The 23575-nt window shown below is 48.5% G+C and overlaps 1 protein-coding gene across 2 annotated transcripts in view; it reads left to right on the forward strand.

The window, feature by feature from the left end:
- Positions 1–23163, forward strand: part of LOC122563308 (DENN domain-containing protein 2C-like) — a 124204-nt gene extending 101041 nt beyond the window's left edge. For both annotated transcript variants that reach the window (XM_043717024.2, XM_043717023.2), the window contains exons 14-20: positions 4755–4903; positions 6834–7011; positions 10521–10562; positions 13927–14038; positions 16693–16932; positions 17758–17844; positions 19363–23163. In XM_043717024.2, the coding sequence (XP_043572959.2) occupies positions 4755–4903; positions 6834–7011; positions 10521–10562; positions 13927–14038; positions 16693–16932; positions 17758–17844; positions 19363–19394 (840 nt within the window). In that variant the 3' untranslated portion in view covers positions 19395–23163. The remainder of the gene's footprint in view (positions 1–4754; positions 4904–6833; positions 7012–10520; positions 10563–13926; positions 14039–16692; positions 16933–17757; positions 17845–19362) is intronic.
- The last annotated feature ends 412 nt before the right edge of the window (positions 23164–23575 follow it).

Consider the following 23575-nt stretch of genomic DNA (forward strand, 5'->3'; position numbering starts at 1 on the left):
CAAGAAGGGTATACTTGCATAAGACAGAGAGAATCAATTAGGTTGGTTCCAGGCATGAGGAGGTTCCAGGCCTTATGAGGAAACGGGTGATCTTATTTAAACCTAAGATTCTAATGCTGAGATGACATTTCTCCTCTTGGGAGAAATTTGGAGCGAGTGGGGACAGTTTCAAAGCAGCAAGAATCCTATTTAAGATGAAGATGAGAAATTCCTTCTCTCTTTGAACCATTCCTTTTTGGAAATTGACAAAGAGCAACAAAGGTTAGGCCATTCAGGGCTGTGCTCAACAGATTTTTGTTGATAAAGAAGTTAAGAACTATGGCAGGAAGGATCAGTCATGTATGCCATGGTGGCTCAGTGGTTAGCACTGCTGCCTCACAGCACTAGGGACTCTGGTTCGATTCCAGTCTCGGGTGACTGTCTGTGGGAGTTTGCACATTCTCCCAGTGTCTGTGTGGGTTTTCTCCGGGTGCTCCGGTTTCCTCCCACAGTCCATAGATGTGCTGGTCAGGTGAATTGGTCATGCTAAATTGCCCATAGTGTTCGGGGATGTGTAGGTTAGGTGCATTAGTCAGAGGTACATGTAGAGTAATAGGGAGGGGAATGGGTCTGGCTGGGTTACTCTTCACAGTGTCAGCGTGGACTTGTTGGTCCGAATGGCCTGTTTCCACACTGTAGGGATTCTGTGATTTTATTGATGGACTGAATGACCTACTCATGCTCACATTTCTCACCATCTGAAGTTAGCAGGGTGGTGTGAGTTAGTAGGTGCATTTTTGAATCCATTAGGGTCAAGGTTGATGGGCATTTTAATACAAAAATAATAGGTCAGGAATGTAAGCTTGCTTACGAGAAAGCCTTTTTCATTAGTCTGTTCAGTTCCTTTTCCGGAAAAGTCAACCAAGTGACAGCTTGAAAATTTACCAATTCCTCCTGTCAATGAGTACTTCTAATCTTAACCTGGCAGCAGGAGACTATCAATCTGTAGAGGCCACCTAGGATCAGTCTTTGCTGTTTAATTGGAGTTTATCAGAAGGATTGCTAATGAATTGTCAGTCTCCCAGAGACCTGTTGCTGCTGATATGGCATCCACCAGCGTCTTCTGGAAGTCATCGCCATGGAAACTAGACATAATGAGCATGCACTGTTTACTGGAGAGATGTAAGCCTGAGGAATTCTCTCAGTTTATTTTGTCCGTGATAAAATTGCCCAACTCATTGAGGAAGTTTATTTTCACATCTGTAGAGACTTTATATAGAAACACAAACAGCTTCCCACAACCTTGGTTTAGTATCTGCTTTAATGACCTATGGCTTGACCAGAACCACAGTGAGATACTCCTGTAGCCAGCTCATCTACTTGCACATAACCACACACGTTAACTCTTGTAGTTACTGGTTACCATTGTTAGTTACTGTGGTTGGCTAACATCACTGGTAACTTATTTTTTGAATCTTTTTTAATTATCATTAATGTTGCCCTTGATTATAACTGGGAGGTCATTTCAGAAGGCGCTTAAGAGTCAACCACATTACAATGGGCCTGGAGTCACATATAGGCCTTACCAGGATGAGATGGACAATCCACAATATTTTCATGGTCATCATTAGATTTTTTAAATTTGAATTAAAATTCCACCGTCTGCCATGATGGGATCCGAACACAAGTTCCCAGAACATTAAACTAGTAATCCAGAGGCGCAAGTAATGACAATACCGTAGGCCATTGTCTTCCCCCGACAGTACAACTATGGGCAGTTACTCCAATGCAGTACTGTACTAAGGGAGTGCTGCATGGTTGGAGGTGCTAGCTTTCAGATGAGGTGTTAAATTGAGGACCTGCCTGCTCCTCAAGTAGAGATGAAAGATTCCATGAAACTATTTCAAAAATGGCAGAGGTGTTCTCCCCACTCTCCATTTTGGTGATTGATTCAAAACATTTGTAATAACAATACAGCTTGTAGAGTAGTGAGTCTTGATTCGTCTCATCATTTGCCACCCCCAGTCGTTTCCATCCCTCCCGTCTCCCATCATTCCCCCCCTTCTCCCAATCATTCTGCCCTTCCTGCAGTCATTCCTCCCTTCCCCCAGTCATTCCTCCCTTCCCCCAGTCATTCCACCCTTCCCACAGCCATTACCCCCTTTCCCATCATTCCTCACTTTCCCCGCCATTCCCCTCCTTCCTCCCGCCGTTCCCCTCCTTCCTCCCGCCGTTCCCCTCCTTCCCCCCCCGCCGTTCCCCTCCTTCCCCCCCACCGTTCCCCTCCTTCCCCCCCCCCGCCGTTCCCCTCCTTCCCCCCCGCCGTTCCCCTCCTTCCCCCCGCCTCTCCCCTCCTTCCCCCCGCCTCTCCCCCCCCTTCCCCCCCGTCTCTCCCCCCCTTTCCCCGTCTCTCCCCCCCTTTCCCCGTCTCTCCCCCCCCTTTCCCCGTCTCTCCCCCCCCTTTCCCCGTCTCTCCCCCCCTTTCCCCGTCTCTCCCCCCCTTTCCCCGTCTCTCCCCCCCCTTTCCCCGTCTCTCCCCCCCTTTCCCCGTCTCTCCCCCCCCTTTCCCCGTCTCTCCCCCCCTTTCCCCGTCTCTCCCCCCCCTTTCCCCGTCTCTCCCCCCCCTTTCCCCGTCTCTCCCCCCCCTTTCCCCGTCTCTCCCCCCCCTTTCCCCGTCTCTCCCCCCCTTTCCCCGTCTCTCCCCCCCCTTTCCCCGTCTCTCCCCCCCCTTTCCCCGTCTCTCCCCCCCCTTTCCCCGTCTCTCCCCCCCCTTTCCCCGTCTCTCCCCCCCCTTTCCCCGTCTCTCCCCCCCCTTTCCCCGTCTCTCCCCCCCCTTTCCCCGTCTCTCCCCCCCCTTTCCCCGTCTCTCCCCCCCCTTTCCCCGTCTCTCCCCCCTTCTCCCAGTCATTTCCCCTCCCCCCTGTCATTGCCCCCCCAGTCATTCCCCCCTCCCCCCCAGTCATTGCCCCCCCAGTCATTCCCCCCTCCCCCCCAGTCATTCCCCCCTCCCCCCCAGTCATTCCTCCCTCCCCCCCAGTCATTCCTCCCTCCCCCCCAGTCATTCCTCCCTCCCCCCCCAGTCATTCCTCCCTCCCCCCCAGTCATTCCTCCCTCCCCCCCAGTCATTCCTCCTCCCCCCCCAGTCATTCCTCCCTCCCCCCCAGTCATTCCTCCCTCCCCCCCATCATTCCCCCCTCCCCCCATCATTTCCCCCCCCCCCCCCCCCTGTCATTCCCCCTCACTCCCAGTCATTCCCCCTTCCCCTAGTCATTTCCCCTCCATCATACCACCTTCCCCCAGTCCTTCCCCCGGTCCTTCCAGCTGCAACAAGGTGAGTTACAGTTTGGACATGATTCGGCCATTTGATCCCTTGAGCCTGCTCCACCATTCAAACCAAGATCACAGGGAGAAGACGGCCTAGTGCTGTTATCGCTGGGCTATTAATCCAGAGACCCAGTTTTGGCGATACGGGTTTGAATCCAACAGCAGATGGTGGAATTTGAATTCCATAGAAAAAAGAATCTGGAGCCTAAGGACAAACATAAATCCATTGTTGATTGTCGAAAACCCCATCTCTTCATTAATGACCTGAAGAGAAGAAAATCATCCTCACCTGGTCTGGCCTATATGTGACTCCAGACCCACAGCAACGTGGTTACTTCTAACTGCTTTCTGGGCAATTAGGGATGGACAATAAATGCTGGCCTAGACAGCCACGTCCTGTGAATGAATAAACAAAGTCTGATTCTAGCTTGAACTCAAACTTCCTGGCTCTCCCAGGTGCCCTTTGAGCCCAGAATCTCTCTTACTCCTGCCTTAAAAATGTTCATTCGTGCAGTATCCAGCACTCTGCAGGAGCCATGATCCTACTGAACAGCAGAGCAGGCTCAAGGGGCTGAATGGCCTATTTCTTATGGTCCAAGAGAATTCCACAGGGTCATAACCCTCCAAGAGACAAAAATAGCTCTTCACCTCTATCTTAAATGGGTGACCTTTTCTTTAAGAACTGTCTAGTCAAGTTATAAAGTCATAGTCATACAGCATGGAAACAGACCCTTCAGTTCAACCAGTCTATGCCAACCATAATCCCAAACTAAACTCACCCCATCTGCCTGTGCTTGGCCCATGTCCCTCCAAATGTTTCTTATTCATGTACTTAGCTAAATGTCTTTTATATTGTAATTGTATCCACATCCTCTGCAAGTTCATTCCACACAAACCACTCTCTTTGTTTTATATTTTAAAAATTGCCACTCATGTCTTCTTAAAATTTTTTTCTTCTCTCACCTTAAAAATATAACCTTTAGTTTTAATTCCCTCACCCTAGAGAAAAGATACCTGCCATTCACCTTATCTATACTCATTATTTCATAAGCCTCTGTAAGGTCACCTCTTAACCTCCAACCCTCCAGTGAAAAAAGTCCCAGCCTATCCAGTCTCTCTCTGTAACTCAAACCCTCCATTTCCGGCAGCATCCTGGTAAATCTTAGTCTTTCCCACAAGAAGAAACATCCTTTGAACATTCACCTTTGACAGATCCCTTTAAAATCTTGTGTCTTAATAAGATCACCTCCTCAAAACTCAATTGATTGCGGGCCCAACCTTTTCCTCATACAATAATCATCTCCAAACTCTTCCAACTGCAGCACGATGTTGTAATGGAGGAACCCAGGGTATTCATACAAAGGTCTTTGTACTGAGTCTGTCACTGCAGTCTGCTACCAATGAAGCTCTAATAAAGTGGCCCGCATTGACACCAGGCTCCTCTTCCTCAGGTGATCGAACTATGTAGACCCATGGATTCAAGACTGGAGCACGTTGACTTTGAATGTCTCTTTGGTTGTTTGAACGTCCGGCATGTAATCCACGTGTTTGCTTCGTTGCTTTTGGAGCGGAGAGTGATTTTCATTGCAGACAAGCTCAGGTATGGAGAAGAAATCAGCTTGGTGTAATATCTGGGTGATGTTAATCCTGTCAGGGCTTGTTTGTGTACGATGGTCACTTTGGATTAGTGGTGCTGGAAGAGCACAGCAGTTCAGGCAGCTTTTGCCCGAAACGTCGATTTTACTGCTCCTCGGATGCTGCCTGACCTGCTGTGCTCTTCCAGCACCACTAATCCAGAATCTGGTTTCCAGCATCTGCAGTCATTGTTTTTACCTACGATGGTCACTCGTACATCCAATGACCCAAGAGAAATCTGCCCACCTAGAGCATGGTGAGAATGTGGAGCTCTCTATCACCTGGCAAATAATATAAATATATCGAAGAAGATGGCAAATACATGATGGTGAATTGAATAAAAATACAAATGGAAGATATAAAAGCTTAAACACACATACCAACAGATTCAAGAACAGCTTCTTCCCTTCTGTTGTTCGACTTCTGGATGGACCTCTCAAATTGTAAATTTAATGTTGATCTCACTCTTTGTGCACCTTCTCTGCAGCTGTTACATTGTATTCCTCGCTCTGCTCTCTTATCCTAATGCACTTTGTGTGGTATGACCTGCCTGTACTGAACGGAAAACAAAACTTTTCACTGTACCTAGTTACATGGGACAATAATAAATCAAATTAAGAATATAGTGATTGAATTGGGTTATGTAGCTGGGGTGGAAATCCTATATGAAAGTCAGTATGGTGCAGTTGGGCCAAACGGCCTTTCCCTTTATTGTAAATTTAATTTCTTTTTCCCCCTTTTATTCTTTCATGGGGTCATCTGCAGGGCGAGCATTTGTAGCCATTTCAAATTGCCCTGAGTGGCTTACTCAGCCTTGTCAGAGGGCAGTTAAGAGTCGAGCACACAGAGACATATGTCATCCATGGTAGCTAAAGAGGGCAGATTGCCCTCTCCCTAGAGAAAACTAGATTAGTTTTTACCAATTGACAGTGGTTTATAGTCAGCGTTACTCAGACTGGTTTTACACTCTCAAAAATAAACTGAATTTACTTCTGTAGCTGCAGGGTGGGATTTGAATCCAAGTCCCCAGGGTATTAGCCTTGACCTCTGAATTATTACTTCAGTGGCACCACCAGCTCCCCTTAATCCTAAAGTTTGGGTCTGTGCAAACTATATATAGTAATGTGTTGGTCCCATAATCTGACTCATTACCACATCCAACTGTGGAATAGTTACTTTGTTCTGAAGCCTTGCTGCCAGTCCTCTCTTTGTCAAATTTAAATCTTGTTTGCTATGTTTATTTATTTTCTATCACTCATGGGAAAGGTATAAAATGAACCTAAGGGGCAACTTTTTCACGCAGAGGGTGTTGTGTGTTTGGAATGAGCTGCCAGAGGAAGTGGTGGAGGCTGATACAATTATAACATTTAAAAAGCATCTGGATGGGTATATGAATAGGAAGGGTTTAAAGGGATATGGGCTAAATGCTGGCAAATGGGACTAGATTTATATAGCTAGCTGGCTGGCATGAACATATTGGACTGAAGGGTCTGTTTCTGTGCTGGACATCTCGATGACTCTATGTATCTGTGATTCTCATAACAAGTATCATGCACCACCCCATTAGCTAACCTCACCAACCAATTTTACATCTGAGTTTTAAACAAAGAAACTTTAAATTTGACCACAAAATTGCTAATTTGCTGGGTTAACCTTGAAATTTGCATCAAAATAATCACACACTCTCCAGAAGCTGTTGAATTAATTCCCTACTGTAGACAGTGTGTCACAGCACATCCCCATGAATGTATTGATAATATTTTAAAGGTCCAGTCTTTAGCATGTGCCTCCCGGTTTCATTTCTCTGCTCTGTCACTGAATCCTGGTCACATTTATTGTTGCTGTCCCCCTGTTCAGTGATGGGTGGATTAATCACTTTCTCTCTTGTTTTCCAGCACTCTCTCTAAATGTGGTCATGCAGCCATTGCCATGTTGTACCCATTCACCTGGCAGCACACCTACATTCCCGTGCTTCCGGCTGTCATGATCGATATCGCTTGTTCTCCCACTCCTTTCCTTATCGGAATTCTTTCAAGTTCGGTGCCTCAGTTGAATGATCTGCCTATAGAGGAGGTGAGACAATTGCGTACCTTCGCCAAGTGCTTGTTAAGACCTGGAAATGTAAAGTGCCAATGTCCAGAGGAGAACATTGGTGTCACATTTTACTTAATGTCAGTAATTAAATGTCAATGTTATTGTCCAGAAAGGTGTCCAGACAGGGTCTCAAGAAAGTGAGTGTCTCTTCAGGGTGACCAGTCTGTGAGGGCCGTGTGTATGAGAGAGTGGTCAGTCTGAGGGCCGTGTGTATGAGAGAGTGGTCAGTCTGTGAGGGCTGTGTGTATGAGAGAGTGGTCAGTCTGTGAGGGCTGTGTGTATGAGAGAGTGGTCAGTCTGTGAGGGCCGTGTGTATGAGAGAGTGGTCAGTCTGTGAGGGCTGTGTGTATGAGAGAGTGGTCAGTCTGTGAGGGCTGTGTGTATGAGAAAGTGGTCAGTCTGTGAGGGCCGTGTGTATGTGAGAGGGGTCAGTGTGAGAGCTGTGTGTATATGAGAGGGGCCAGTCTGTGAGGGCTGTGTGTATGTGAGAGGGGCCAGTCTGTGAGGGCCGTGTGTATGTGAGAGGGGCCAGTCTGTGAGGGCTGTGTGTATATGAGAGGGGCCAGTCTGTGAGGGCCGTGTGTATGTGAGAGGGGCCAGTCTGTGAGGGCTGTGTGTATATGAGAGTAGTCAGTCTGTGAGGACAGTGTGTATGTGAGAGGGGCCAGTCTGTGAGGGCTGTGTGTATGTGAGAGGGGCCAGTCTGTGAGGGCCGTGTGTATGTGAGAGTAGTCAGTCTGTGAGGGCTGTGTGTATGTGAGAGGGGCCAGTCTGTGACGGCCGTGTGTATGTGAGAGGGGCCAGTCTGTGAGGGCCGTGTGTATGTGAGAGTAGTCAGTCTGTGAGGGCTGTGTGTATGTGAGAGTAGTCAGTCTGTGAGGACAGTGTGTATGTGAGAGGGGCCAGTCTGTGACGGCCGTGTGTATGTGAGAGGGGCCAGTCTGTGAGGGCCGTGTGTATGTGAGAGTAGTCAGTCTGTGAGGGCTGTGTGTATGTGAGAGTGGCCAGTCTGTGAGGACAGTGTGTATGTGAGAGGGGCCAGTCTGTGAGGGCAGTGTGTATGTGAGAGGGGCCAGTCTGTGAGGGCAGTGTGTATGTGAGAGGGGCCAGTCTGTGACGGCCGTGTGTATGTGAGAGGGGCCAGTCTGTGACGGCCGTGTGTATGTGAGAGTGGTCAGTCTGTGAGGTCCGTGTGTATGTGAGAGGGGTCAGTGTGAGGGTTGTGTGTACGTGAGAGGGGCCAGTCTGTGAGGGCAGTGTGTATGTGAGAGGGGCCAGTCTGTGAGGGCAGTGTGTATGTGAGAGGGGCCAGTCTGTGACGGCCGTGTGTATGTGAGAGGGGCCAGTCTGTGACGGCCGTGTGTATGTGAGAGTGGTCAGTCTGTGAGGTCCGTGTGTATGTGAGAGGGGTCAGTGTGAGGGTTGTGTGTACGTGAGAGGGGCCAGTCTGTGAGGGCTGTGTGTATGTGAGAGGGGCCAGTCTGAGGGCTGCCTGTATCTGACATTGGCCAATCTGTGAGGGCCATGTCTACATGAGATTGGTCAGGCTGTGGGCTGCCTGTACATGAGATTGGTCAGTCTGTGAGGGCCGTGTGTTTGTGAGAGTGGTCAGTCTGTGAGGGCTGTGTGACTTATCTCTCCATGCTTCAGGCTCTCTGCCTGTATTCCTGATGAAGGGCTTTTGGCTGAAACATTGATTTTACTGCTCCTCGGATGCTGCCTGAACTGCTGTGCTCTTCCAGCACCACTAAACCAGAATCCTGTCTGTGAGAGTGGTCAGTCTGCATGGGCTGTCGGGGGGTCAGTGCTGAGGGAGTGGCGCATTGTCGGAGGGTCAGTGCTGAGAGAGCGCTGCAGTGTGAGAGGGTCAGAGTTGAGGGAGCGGCACACTGTCAGGGGGGTCAGTGCTGAGGGAGTGGCGCATGGCGGAGGGTCAGTGCTGAGGCAGCAGCGCACTGTCGGGGGGTCAGTGTTGAGGCAGCAGCGCACTGTCGGGGGGTCAGTGTTGAGGCAGCAGCGCACTGTCGGGGGGTCAGTGTTGAGGGAGCAGCGCACTGTCGGGGGGGTCAGTGTTGAGGGAGCAGCGCATTGTCGGGGGGGGGTCAGTGCTGAGGGAGCAGCGCACTGTCGGGGGGGTCAGTGCTGAGGGAGCAGCGCACTGTCGGGGGGTCAGTGCTGAGGGAGCAGCGCACTGTCGGGGGGGTCAGTGCTGAGGCAGCAGCGCACTGTCGGTGGGGGGTCAGTGCTGAGGCAGCAGCGCACTGTCGGGGGGGTCAGTGCTGAGGGAGCAGCGCACTGTCGGGGGGGTCAGTGCTGAGGCAGCAGCGCACTGTCGGGGGGGTCAGTGCTGAGGGAGCAGCGCACTGTCGGGGGGTCAGTGTTGAGGGAGCAGCGCACTGTCGGGGGGGTCAGTGCTGAGGGAGCAGCGCACTGTCGGGGTGTCAGTGTTGAGGGAGCAGCGCACTGTCGGGGGGGTCAGTGCTGAGGGAGCAGCGCACTGTCGGGGGGTCAGTGCTGAGGGAGCAGCGCACTGTCGGGGGGTCAGTGCTGAGGGAGCAGCGCACTGTCGGGGGGTCAGTGCTGAGGGAGCAGCGCACTGTCGGGGGGGGTCAGTGCTGAGGGAGCAGCGCACTGTCGGGGGGTCAGTGTTGAGGGAGCAGCGCACTGTCGGGGGGGTCAGTGCTGAGGGAGCAGCGCACTGTCGGGGGGGTCAGTGCTGAGGGAGCAGCGCACTGTCGGGGGGGTCAGTGCTGAGGGAGCAGCGCACTGTCGGGGGGGTCAGTGCTGAGGGAGCAGCGCACTGTCGGGGGGTCAGTGCTGAGGGAGCAGCGCACTGTCGGGGGGTCAGTGCTGAGGGAGCAGCGCACTGTCGGGTGGGGTCAGTGCTGAGGCAGCAGCGCACTGTCGGGGGGGTCAGTGCTGAGGGAGCAGCGCACTGTCGGGGGGGTCAGTGCTGAGGGAGCAGCGCACTGTCGGGGGGTCAGTGCTGAGGGAGCAGCGCACTGTCGGGGGGTCAGTGCTGAGGGAGCAGCGCACTGTCGGGTGGGGTCAGTGCTGAGGCAGTGCTGTATTGTCATAGGTGTGCTCTTTTGAAAACAATGTTAAACCAAGGCCATCACAGAACCTTAGTTGCCTCTAGAAGATTCCATGTGATCCAGTGATAAAACCAGAGATTATTCCTGAGGTCCTGGGAAGCAGTCAATCAGCAATTACACAGAATAGTGACTGGGTCTCTGACACAATGTTGTATATGGAAACTTGCTGTGCACAGTTGTCTGCCCCTTTCCTATATTTCAACATGACTGTACTTAGAATCACAGAATCCCTACAATGTGGAAGCAGGCCATTTGGCCCATCAAGTCCATGTCAATCCTCCGAAGGGCATCCCACCCAGACCAAGACCCCGCTCAATCCCTCTATAGTGTATAAAGTGGATGGCCTGGGAAGATTCTAACTCACTGGCTTTCTGTTGTTTGTGTGTATTCCAGGTGTTGGTGGTTGATCTGTGTGCTGACAGATTCCTGCGACAAGTGAGTACTGTGCTCTTCTGTGTATGAAAGCTCGACTCTTTCTACAAGTACCCCCAGTGATATTTAGGTTGGGGGTCGCGTTCCCAGGGATATTCAGGCTGGGGTCACATTCCCAGTGATATTCAGGCTGGGGGTCACATTCCCAGGGATATTCAGGCCGGGGGTCATTCCCAGGGATGATCAGGCCGGGGGTCATTCCCAGTGAAGATCAGGCTGGGGGTCATTCCCAGTGATATTCAGGCCGGGGGTCATTCCCAGTGATATTCAGGCTGGGGGTCATTCCCAGTGATATTCAGGCCGGGGGTCATTCCCAGGGATGATCAGGCCGGGGGTCATTCCCAGTGATATTCAGGCTGGGGGTCATTCCCAGGGATATTCAGGCTGGGGTCATTCCCAGTGATATTCAGGCTGGGGGTCATTCCCAGGGATATTCAGGCTGGGGTCATTCCCAGTGATGTTCAGGCTGGGAGTCATTCCCAGTGATGATCAGGCCAGGGTCATTCCCAGGGATATTCAGGCTGGGGGTCATTCCCAGTGATGATCAGGCTGGGGGTCATTCCCAGTGATGATCAGGCCGGGGGTCATTCCCAGTGAAGATCAGGCCGGGGGTCATTCCCAGTGATGATCAGGCTGGGGTCATTCCCAGTGATGTTCAGGCTGGGAGTCATTCCCAGTGATGATCAGGCCAGGGTCATTCCCAGGGATATTCAGGCTGGGGGTCATTCCCAGTGATGATCAGGCTGGGGGTCATTCCCAGTGATATTCAGGCTGGGGGTCATTCCCAGTGAAGATCAGGCCGGGGGTCATTCCCAGGGATATTCAGGCTGGGGATCATTCCCAGGGATATTCAGGCTGGGGGTCATTCCCAGTGAAGATCAGGCCGGGGGTCATTCCCAGGGATATTCAGGTTGGGGGTCGCGTTTCCATTGATATTCAGGCTGGGGGTTATTCCCAGTGATGATCAGGCCGGGGTCATTCCCAGTGATATTCAGGCTGGGATCATTCCCAGGGATATTCAGGCTGGGGGTCATTCCCAGGGATATTCAGGCTGGGGGTCATTCCCAGTGATGATCAGGCCGGGGGTCATTCCCAGTGATGATCAGGCTGGGGGTCATTCCCAGGGATATTCAGGCTGGGGGTCATTCCCAGTGAAGATCAGGCCGGGGTCATTCCCAGGGCTGTTGATGTTTATGTAGTTTTACTGTCCCTAGGTCAGAAACGTGGGACCCACTCCCTCCCAGCATTGTGACTGTACCTATACAATAAAGACTGCAACAGTTCCAGGAGGCAGCTTGCTATCGCCTCCCCGAGAGCTGCTAAGGATGGATAATCAATATTGGCGATACTCACATCCTTAAAATGAAAACATATTTGTAAACGAGCCCTTCACATTCATTTTGCTAGCCCCCCATGTTTTTCTCTTTCCTCTTTAATACGACAGTGTGGTCAGCATTGTACCCGGTGAGGAGCAGTTCCATGACATCAAGGCCAGGTTGTTCCAGGGTCCTAAAGCCCCCACACCACAGATTGACCAATCCTTTTCTTGAACTCACTCAGCCTCTTGTGGTTCCTCCACATGCCACAGTGTCATGAGACTTGCACCATTCGACTGCATCCCTCCTGTCTGGCTACAAACGTTGCCAACTGTGAACCTGGCACCTGACCCAAATGATAAAATCCCAGGTTTCCATGGGAATTCTGGACAGCCCTCAACCACTTGTGGAAAACCCAGGAAGTGCGTCGGGTCCATAATCAGAACACGCCCAATTGTAACTGTGGCCATCCAAAACAGACCACTCCCCACCAATGAGCTGTCTGTCCTAGTGGATCCGTATCTGGTGGTATGCGCTCTGCATCATCTGGCATTGAAGAGGTACCAAAATTGCTGAAAAAACTCAGCAAGCCTGGCAGCATCTGTGGAGAGAGAACAACTGTGTTTATGTTGACAGAAATTTAACACAAAGGTGTTCAAAATTGTAGGCATGGGACTATGGGGTTCATTTGGGCATTTGTGGAATGGGCTACCCAAGGAGGCAGACGGGAGTGGGGCAAGTGAGAGGGAATGGGTGGTTGAGAATCTGTTTTTTTTCTGGACTTTCAGATAACCCTTGGTGCATTCCTCTGAAAGTTGAGAGTGTGGTGCTGGAAAAGCATAGCAGGTCAGGCAGCATCTTGATGAAGGGCTTTTGCCCGAAACGTCAATTTTTCTGCTCCTCGGAAGCTGCCTGACCTGCTGTGCTTTTCCAGCACCTCACTCTTTACTCTAATCCCCAGCATCTGCAGTCCTCACTTTCGCCTAGCATTCCTCTGAGAGTCAGTGCCCTCATGTTCACTATTTTGTGACGTTTCCCAATTATTTCAAGGGGAACTGTTGACCTTGAGGGGGTCAGTGATCACCCTGTCTCTTTCTGACCATGATGTGAATATCATTTGGTATGTTTGCCTTTGTTGGTCAGAGTATTCAGTGTAGGAGTTGGGAGGTCATGTTGCAGGTGTATAGGACTTTTGTTAGGCCACTTTTGCAATACTGTGTGCAATTTTAATCTCCCTGCTATAGGAGGAATGTTGTTAAACTTCAACGGGTTCAGAAAAGATTTACAAGGATGTTGCCAGGGTTGAAAAGTTTGAGCTTTAGGGAGAGTCTTCCCTGGAACATTGGAGGCTGAGGGGTGACCTTATAGAGGTTTATAAAATCATGAGGGGCATGAATAGGGTAAATAGACAAGGTTTTTTCTCTGGGATGGGGGCGTCTAAAACTAGAGGGTATGGGTTTGAAGCAAGAGGGGAATGTTTTAAAAGGGAACCTAAGGGGCAACTTTTTCACACAGAGGGTGGTACGTGTGTGGAATGAGCTGCCAGAGGAAGTGGTGGAGGCTGGTACAATTACAGCATTTAAAAGGCATCTGGATGGGTATATGAATAGGAAGGGTTTAGAGGGTCAAGAGCTGGCAAATGGGATTAGATTTATCTGGGATGTCTGGTCAGCATGGATAGGTTGGTCCGAAAGGTCAGTTTCCGTCCTGTACATCTCTATGACTCTGTGTGCCCGTGTAACAATGTAATTCACAGTAGTTTATAGTATTATTTCATGTATGTTAACCAAAACATGTCAGTGACAGAAGTGCCCATTTGGTATGGATATCGTGGTCAGTTTGTCCATTGGTCATAACACACTTGAAATAGTTTAATGTCAGTCCATATAAAGACCACAAACACACTCTGGAACTGTGGAGCATATAGCCCCCTCTGGTGACACATTCCAATCACTGCGACCTACTGCCTTTAAATCTGCTTCTAGTCTCCTCACAGCATGGTTTCTGTAATTGTTCCTGATTTGTATTCCACCCCCCACCTCCCCCTCCAGATGAATGACGAAGATTCCATTCTTCCACACAAGCTACAAGCTGCACTGGAGCAGATCCTCGAGCAGCGATCAGAAATGCTGACTGTGCGAGAGGATGTGGACGATGCAGATGGTGAGTAAGAGGGAACTGTCACCTGCCTTCAGCAGTGTTTCATATCGGGCAGTAAGAGTGACGGGGAAAAGCAGGAATCCATGGCACCCCAGTGTGGATCAGGGCATCGGGTAGAGGAAGGGAATAGAGAGCCCCTTAGCTCCCACCTCCCCCATCTGCGTGGCTTTGGGTTTCAGAATGTCCAGGACTGCTGTGTGTAATGAAAAGACTCAATCGTACATTCGAGGTCCGGGTACAGTCGTGTCAGATACAATAAGACAGTGAAAGGCCTGGAAACTGACTTTGAGAAGAATGATTCTGTCATTTCCCATTGATCAATTCAACCCTCACACCACATCACTCAGTTTTGAGTCTTACTCTGTCAAGAACAGTAATACTGTTCAGATTAATGAAGTTCACAGCCTCCTAGATGATACTGACTGCACAGTCACAATATTAGAGTTCTACTTATGTAAAGTTATTTCAAAAACTAAATTCCAGAATCAGAGTAGTTTGACTTTATAGAGATGAGTCTTCAGTACATTATTATTGGATAGACAGAGAGGATCCCTGCATTCTACACATAATGGACCAGCACTTCACAGAGAAGGGGGTTGTGAGCTGAATTGCGAGCTCTGACCAAGTTTTACAGCTGTATTTTGCTCTATTGGAGTGGCCACACTCTCTTCCCTATCTCTATCTCCCTCTGTCTCTCTATCTCTCTGTTTCTCTCTCTCTCTCTCTCTCTCACACACACATGTGTGCACACACAGATTTCATTGTGCAGTCATAACAGTCTTTACAGGGAAATAAAGTTTGAGAAGCCTCACCAGTCCCAGTATAGTAATATTTCTATCTCCCATAACTGCACAGTGCTTGCATGTGGTGTACAAGGTCAGAGGTCACACGACCTGTTTATTTGGAAGTACTAGCTTTCACAGCACTGCTTCTTCAACTTCACCTGACAATACGGCAATCCTTCAAAAGCTTGTGATTTCAAATAAACCTGTTGGACTATAGCCTGGTGTGCGATTTCTGACCTTGTCCACCCCAGTCCAACACTGCCATCTCCACATTAGACATAAGATGTGAGCAACATGCTGTGAAAATAATGCACAGCTTGTTTACTCAATATGTCAAGGAGCCACAGGTACCTGAAGATTAGGAAAAGGCATGAAGCTAATTTCCAGAGGGAATATAGTAATTAGGGAGGAGACCCCTGTCTTAGCAGCATTTACCCGATTGCTGCAGGTAAGACCAAAAATGAGTGGGACCTGCAGGAAGAACAACTTGGCTCTGGACCAGGATGAAGCATAGTCGATCAAGTGACTTATTTCAGAAAACCTTAAGTAATGTGACATCATTGTAGAATTCTTGAACAGAACATGGACAGTGTTTGAGAACAAGGGAAGCACCATATGTTGAGGCTGAATAATGTTCATAGTTTGACTTGCTGTAGTATGAAGAACGTGTTTCTCATCGATGTCTTTGAGTACAGACGAAGTGGATGGGGAACTGCAGGAGTGGTTTCCATGAACAGCCGGGGTGGGAATGCACACTATTGCCTGCTTTATGGACCTGGTATTGAAGGCAGTATTTAAACGTATGGTAGCCTTTCCATATGTTGATGACCTTAAATCTTCCAAAAACCATTAAAGGAGATTCTCAGAGCCTACGGTAGGAGTAACGATTCCAAAGGTTTGCATCTTAATACAAAGGACAGAAAGGTAATGTCATTAGGTAGTTTCAGGAAGAGGCACCTTACAGTCAATGGGATGCAACTGAATGGGGGAAGTCAGAGTGGGTATTCTGGAGAAACATGGGAAATAAGAGCAGGAATAGACCATACAATATGGTGGGCTAATCATCCAACTCAGCACCCTATCCCCACTTACTCCCCATACCTTTTGATCCGTTTAGTCCTAAAAACTGTATCTAAATCCTTCTTGACATTTTATTGCTTTCTGTAGCAGAGGTTCATCACTTTTCTAGGTCAAGATGTTTCTCCTCATCTCAGTCCTAACTGGCCTATCCCATATCCAGAGACTGTGATCCCTTGCTCTGGACTCCCTGGTCATCAGGAATATCCCTCCCGACTAGCCCTGTAAGAATTTTATCGGTTTCTATGAGATCCCCCCCCCCTCGTTCTTCTCAACGCCGGTGAATCGCGTCCTAACTGATCTAGTCTTTCTTCATATGTCTGTCCTGCCATCCCAGGAATTGATCTGGTAAACCTTTGTTACACTCCCTCCAAAGTCTGAACATCCTTCCTCAGATAAAGAGACCAAAACCGCACACACTACTCCAGGTGTGGTCTCACCAAGGCCCCTGTACAATTGCAGCAAGGCATCCCTGCTCCTGTACTCGAATCCTCTCGCTGTGAAGACAATACACCACTTACCTTCTCCACCGCCTGCTGTACTTGCAATGTTTACTTTCGGTGGCTGGTGCACAAGGACACCCAGGTCTCATTGCACCTCTCCAAGCAATTGCCACACCCGCCCCCCCATCTGCATTCTGCCATCAGTCTGATACCACTGAGAGAAGCAAATACCCACAGCCAGTGAAATGTTGTGGAAATTCCTCTGTGACCTTTTTGAGCAATTGAAACAGGGCTAGAGAAGCTGTTTTTAAAAACCCCTCAGCTTTTGCACTTCCCGCCTCTCTTTCCACAGGCCTGTGCTCCCTCAGCACCCTGGTTTCAGAAGCTTGCGTTCGGTTCTTTGTGGAGATCGCTGGGCACTACTCCCTGCACATGGTGGTCAACGACAAGGGTGAGCGGTCCTTTCAGAGAGAGGCCTTTCGCAAGTCCCACACCTCCAAGAATGTGCGGCAGTTCCTGGAGCTTTTCATGGAGACCCAGATGTTTGCTGGCTTCGTGCAGGACAGGGAGCTAAGGAAAAGTGGGGTCAAAGGTCAGTACTGCGATCGCCAGTCGCCCAAGCAGCCCAGTGGTTGGCAGCTGTCGGTCATCTACCCATTTACACTGCACCGTGATGCTGACATGGTAGGAGCTAACGGGGCTGTAGACTGTCATTGGATGGACTGTCAGACAATCCATCCTAATCTTCCCAGTTGGCTGTTTGATGAATGAAAGGGTTAAATCCAGGGATGGCTAATCTCCATGGCTGTGCCCATTGGTTACTCCCATGTGCTTCCACGTTTGTGATGTCCTGCTCCAATTCTGGCTCCTCGGCAGCTGAGCAAGTACTCAGTGATCGGACTCTGCAGGATGAGGGAACTTGCCCCCATCCAGATTTACATGAAAGAAATATCCATTCTGTCTCGGAGTCAGTGAATAGTCGTGGGAGGGCAAGGAGAGAGCTCTAGATGCAGGAAGACGGGTGACAGCAGCTCTGGGCTACCTCAGGAAGCTGGGAAAGGAAGGAGCACATATACTGATCCTGCCTGACAGGAACAGTGTACTCACGACCTTGTGAGAGAGGTTGTGGGGCAGGTGCTCAGAATGCTCCCAATGGCGGTGTAAACCAGGTGGTCTACTAGAATGGGTATAGTTCCAGCAAGCTGGTCATTTTCATGTTGCTGTGATTGTCAGGATGGAGGCCGAGGGTTTGAGGGACTGATGGATGGCTTACATTCACAGTGTGCTGGCCTCTCCTCATCCAGGTCTCAGCCTCCCCCCATGCAGGATTTGTGTGTCTCTATTTCTGTCAATGTGTGTGTCTGTGCTGATGCCAATATATTTAGCCGCGCTGATTCCTGTGCGTTTTCGATTGCAGGTCTCTTTGAGGTGCGGGCTGCGGAATATCTGGAGACTATCCCTGAAACGGGACCAAGTGGTGTCAACCGGTTTCTGAAAGGCCTGGGTGAGTATTTGACAGAGAGCCTATAAGGGTCATCAGCCTGTAGCCCGACTGAGGGCAGGATCCTTCCTTACAGTATCCATACTGAGGGTGCCTTCCTCTTCTGCATTAACAACTCCACTGTCATTCCCATAGCCCTCTCTCTAACCCCCATGTTCCCTTTTATTCACTATACCTGCTGTTAGTAGCTCAGTACAGAGGAGGATGTGATTATTGGGTGCAAACTGCCAATGCAACATTTTCCCAATCAGGCTTTCACAGAGTGAGACTTGTAGTTGGGGTACATACATGTGTCATGATCAGAGGGCTACTGTAATTTTAAAAGACAAGATGAAATGTTCATTAAAATGCTGTTGCTCAATGGTAAGGGAATCCTCCAGGTTGAAGTTCAGACTTATCATTGATAAGTGTGTGTTAATAACCAACTGGGGTCCCTCCACAAGATGGTCAGTCCACTGAGTCTGCTCTTCCAATCAATCAGATCGCGGTTGATCTGATAATCCTCAATTCCACCTTCCTGACTCTTATCCATATTTTTTGATTTTCTGGGTTCAAACTCTCCTATCTTAACCTTGAATATGCTTAAGGACCCAGTCCCTCCATAGCCCTCTGTGGCAAAGAATTCCACAGATTCACAACCCTCAGAGGGAAGAAATTCCTCATCAGTGTCTCGAACGAGTGACTTGTTATGCTGAGATTATGTCCACTGGCCTTGGACTATCCCACAAATAGAACCAATCTTACCATCTCAACTCAATCAAGTATACTGAACTAATCCTGGATACAAGCCACTGGAACCAGCAATGGCACTGTATCAAATGATACAGCCTTCTAAACAGGCACCAGCTGACCTATTCAGGCATCCCGCAATAGTATTTCATTTCTTAATGTCCTCTCTTGATGCCCTTCCCAACCACCATGGAAGTCCCACCACCATCCATACCCCCCAACAGCCCACAGGTGCTGCCATGCCATGGTGGGACTGGGCTGGCATTCTAGGCTGTTGCCTCTCCTCCTCCCAAAGCCCTCATTGAATCGTAGAGACCAGCGATTACCTCTCCTGAACCACCAACTTCATCTCTAGCCCCTGCACATGGTTTTGACTGACGGTGTGAAAATATTGATGATATAAAACTGATCGATAATTCTGTAGATGCTGCAGCGGATGTTGTTGAGTAGTTGTCCTTTTTGCTGCAGTCTGGAAGTTACTCAATGGTCAAAAACGTCAAAGATGATTTATTCAGTTTAAGAGCATTAAAGAGTATAAGGTGTATTGGTGTCAATTTCAATAGAATTTGTGTGTGAAGCAGGAATCTGGGCCCTCTCTGTTCAAGTAAGCCTCCTGCATCGAAAACCTTGCAGCATTTTGATCTGATAACGCACTAGATAATCGTTCACATTAAATAAGTGCACAGTTCTGCTCGGTTTTCGCAAGCCAGGTAACTGAAAAAGATTGTGCACAACTTGCAGAGTTCCTGGGCAAGTTGATCTTTCAATAATTCTGGCTTTTCTTGTTCTCAGGGAACAAAATGAAATTTCTTTCCAAGAAGTGAGAAATCTGGTGACACAAACATTCCACTACTCGAGATCTCAAGACTGAGCATCGTCTAACTATGCCCTGTGAGAGACTCCTGGTTACACACCCACTTTAGCTGGTCATTGTGGGCAACTGGAGAAACCATGGGGTAGTGTCGTTTGCATGTAGCTGGAATTTTGCCGCCGCACGCACAAAGTTCCCGTGCTGAGATTGCACGGGACGGCCACAGCATAGAAACCCCCACTGGACGATGTGCTCTGTTCTGACACTGAAGGTTTCCGACACTCTCTATATGAGGGTGTGCCCAGCTGTGGTGAAGCAAATGGAATTGGGAGGTTGATCACGAGAGCAATGTGAATAAAAGAGGCCATTGGAACTAAATAATTCCACCCTCGCAGCATCCAGACCTTTTCCAACAGCTCCCCATGTCGTCGTTGAAGTTTCTGTCGCCCCCTGGTTTTTGCTGCATAATGGACATGTCATACCTTCTAAAATGTGCCTTTCACAGATCGATCCTGTAATTACACGGTGAAATAATTGGTATGATAATGACTGGTGTTGCCTAGTTCATTAGGTCTATCAGACTGGGCCCTATACAAAGAGGACAATGACATGGTCCCCTTGTACATAGAGTGATGGGATGCTACAATGTAGCCTGTGCCCACCAACCCTGGCCTTTCCTTTTCTCTATCGGACAGCGGTTGGATTAAATGGCAGTTCCATGTGAATTTGTGTCCACAGGAATCGATCCGAGTACCTGCCAGCCTAGACTTTGAGCAGGAAAGGGAATCTTCCAATCATTCCTCTGTTACACTCCCCTTTAACAGCTCCAAAAATAGCATCACATTTTAAATGTTATTTTTTAAAATTCATCAAAACATGAAATAGGCATTGTCTGAAAGTCACAGCTTCTCATTGGAAAGCTGCAGGAAGTATTACTCAGTAGCTGACTCAGCGTCTGTAACTGAGGCCTCACTGGGAAATTCCTGTCACCAGAGCCCCATTTATTCTGAACAAATCTTCTTGCCTTTCCTAAAAGTGTCAAATATTAATCCTGTACCTAAAGGGCATAGTTATACATTGGAGTACTGCTTATCAAAAGTGGACCACATAACTCTATAGCTCAACATTTTATCAGCAAAACTATTCCAAGGACAGCTCTGAACTGGCTGTTGTTATTTTTGGCTCTGTCCCTGATTGCCCTCCACTAACCCACACTCACTGGTGACCCTCTTATCAGCCTGGCTCCTGTGCAGCCCTAGGGAACCAATGTCACCTCTGCTTGAATGTTCCAGTCACAACATTCCCTCACTTGTCTTTCTCCCTCACTGGATAGTAACCTCACACTGCCCCCTATAGCTAGGGGGTCAACTGATAAACCCACTTCCATGTGAATGAGATCAGTTAAGGACACAGACTGGGGCTTGATCAGATCGGATAGTCCCTATTACTCAGAAGCACAGGGCAACTACTCAAGCTTGAACTATATGAGAGACATTCGTGACTGGACTGTCACAGTATAGTGGAAGTTGATGGGAATTAGGTTATTGTCAGGGCTGATATGTGGTGGTGTTGGGGGGGGGGGGTGGGGTGGTGGTTTGCAAATCCTGCATTAATGTTTTAATCCAGTCTGCAGTGTTTCATACACTTCTGGTCTTTGAATCCCAGCGTTTGAGTGCTTTACTGAGATTAACACGCAGCTAACTGTGGATGGGTTTGATGTCATTTTTAAAAAACAGTTTTTAATAAGCTAGCATAGTGAAGTTTAATACCTGCACTCCTAAGGAAAGTTGTGTCTGAATTACATTAATGCAGTGCTTACTGTATCCCCCTAACATAGAGACCAGTTTAAACAATGAGTGACACTGCAGATCCAGTCAGATATCAGCTAAAACAATCTACAGGACAAAGCAGTGACAGACCTCATACAGGAAGAAGTATTCTACAGTCATTCCAGCCTACAGTTTTACCAGAAATAAAAACAGAAATGCTGGAATAAAGCTTAGCAGCTTCAGGCAGCATCTGTGAAGGGAAATCGGTATTAATAACTCTGATTTCTGTGCAGAGATGCTGCCAGACTTACTGAGCTTTTTCCCAGTATTTGCAATTCTTTGGGACTTTTATACAGTTTTACCAGAATTATTCCTAGTCAAAAGAGGTCCCAAACTCTCAACACCACTCCTGGCAACAAGTGAACATTAACAGTATTTCACCAAGTCTCTTTAGGTGTCCCAATTTGTTCCAACCTTTAACTGGCTTTTCATATTTTTTTTAAAAAAGCATTTGAATTCTTGCTGTTGTGATTCAGATTGCCCTTGGCTTCTGGACGATTGTGACTGGACTCTTTATTTAAACCATCAATTCTTATTATTGAGAATGGAGCCTTACTCCAGCTGCCCTGTTGGACTTGCTGTACTTTCCTTTTCCTTCATACCAATATTATTGCCCCATCACAACGTCCCTGTGATCAGCTGGAGGAGCTGCTGCTTCAGATTGATACGGCAGTACTGGACTGGTCAGCTCATGGGCATCTCTGCTACCAGCTATTCAACCACTGGCTGGCACTGTCAGTCCTGAACTGCCCTTGCCCAACATAAGCCCTCCTTGGAATGGTAAGCAATGCCCCATTTTCAATTTCTTTCTCTTTAGCTCAGGATTCTGCAGAAAGATTGCTGTAACACTTTATTCCAAAGTAACTCAGACATCAGAGTGTTGTCTCACTAACCACCAGGCAGTGGGAGTTAGGTGACATATTCTGCTCTGCTTTCAGAGCACCACAGTGAATATTGACTCTCACTGGAAGAACTGACTGGTAGACTGTGTAAGCTGTGATACAGTGAGATGGAACTTTGTTAGTGAGGCAGCCCAGACGTGAGGCGTTGCTAAACTGTAGCCCCCTTCAAATCCAACAGCCTCTTGGTTTGAATCATGTTCAGTTTAAGGTGGGGCTGGTGAACAGGCCAGTGTTGAGACTCAGTGCTGTGGTGAGGTTAGGATAAATGGTGAGGCTTACCTCCGCTCAAGTCACACATCGATGCCTTTAAAAAAGAACTTCAAACTTCTCATCCACATGCAGCATCAACCTGCTCTCTGTCTGATATACTCACTAACACACAGCCATTTTAGAGCACATGCAGGTACATGTGACTCATTTCCCTAGAGCTCGGTGTAACTTCTTAATTAACTTTGCACAAATCGAGTGCCCCCTTAACTTCATATTGCAGTTCAGTTGTGCACATTTGGGAATAATCTTTGGACCTAATGCCCCTTCCTACATCACAACTGTGCCTGCACTTGCAAAATCCAAGTTCTTTTGTGTAAAACAAAGACTTTGGGTTGTGAAAGATGTTATAGTCCTTCCTTTCCAGCAGCCCAGGGGAAGTCGATTCTCTCTGATTAGGCCATTCATTGCTTTCTCCCTAGCTCTGAGCTGATTTATTCTCTCTCTCTATGTTTTTAAACATGGGGAATGTTAACACGGCCTTGGATTGTGTTGTAAGATGACAGCACTGGAGATATTGATGGACTAGACTGATTCAGAAAGGACAGTAAAACCACTAATGCCACGGTGTGGTGCACTGAGGCTCAGCCCTCCCATTGACATGTTTACAGTATGGATGGGGGGGGGCTCCTTACAAAATTGTGTCCCTGTAATGTGATGAGACACTGCCTCTCAGTGTTGCAGGGCAGAGTGTTCTCTCTGTATGTGTGTAGGACAAATAACTGTAACAGACCATTGTCTACAAATGAACTGTAAAGAAATAAACATTTGGACAAACACCATGTATGGCCGGAGTTTTGGATTTGATTCTTGCTTCTCCCTTCTACAGTTATTGGCCTGTTTATGGCTTGCAGACTTAATAGGCTGACAGTTGTTATGCAGTGCCATTGATCCCAGGGTCTGGTCACTCCATGCAGTAGAGAACCCCATTAGCCTGACCTCTGAGTGCTGACACACACTCCCAGTTCCAGAAGTGGATTCCACATTACTCTCGCTGCTGGAGTATCAGCTCCTCCATTAATGCAGACCCAAGAGTGCTATTATTGTTGGGATGCCTTTGAGCACCTGTCTGCTTCCTCTGTCCTGGCTGCCTCAGCAAATCCTGTAACGTCTTTAGCTAGAGGGGCTGAGGTCAGTGATAATTGGTGAATTATGAGGAATTGACATTGTGACCAGTGAGGTGACAGCCTAGTGGT

This window comes from Chiloscyllium plagiosum, unplaced genomic scaffold (genome assembly GCF_037043375.1).
Source record: "Chiloscyllium plagiosum isolate Xiang-an unplaced genomic scaffold, Cpla_swu_hap1 HiC_scaffold_26, whole genome shotgun sequence".
NCBI classification, from domain to species: domain Eukaryota; kingdom Metazoa; phylum Chordata; class Chondrichthyes; order Orectolobiformes; family Hemiscylliidae; genus Chiloscyllium; species Chiloscyllium plagiosum.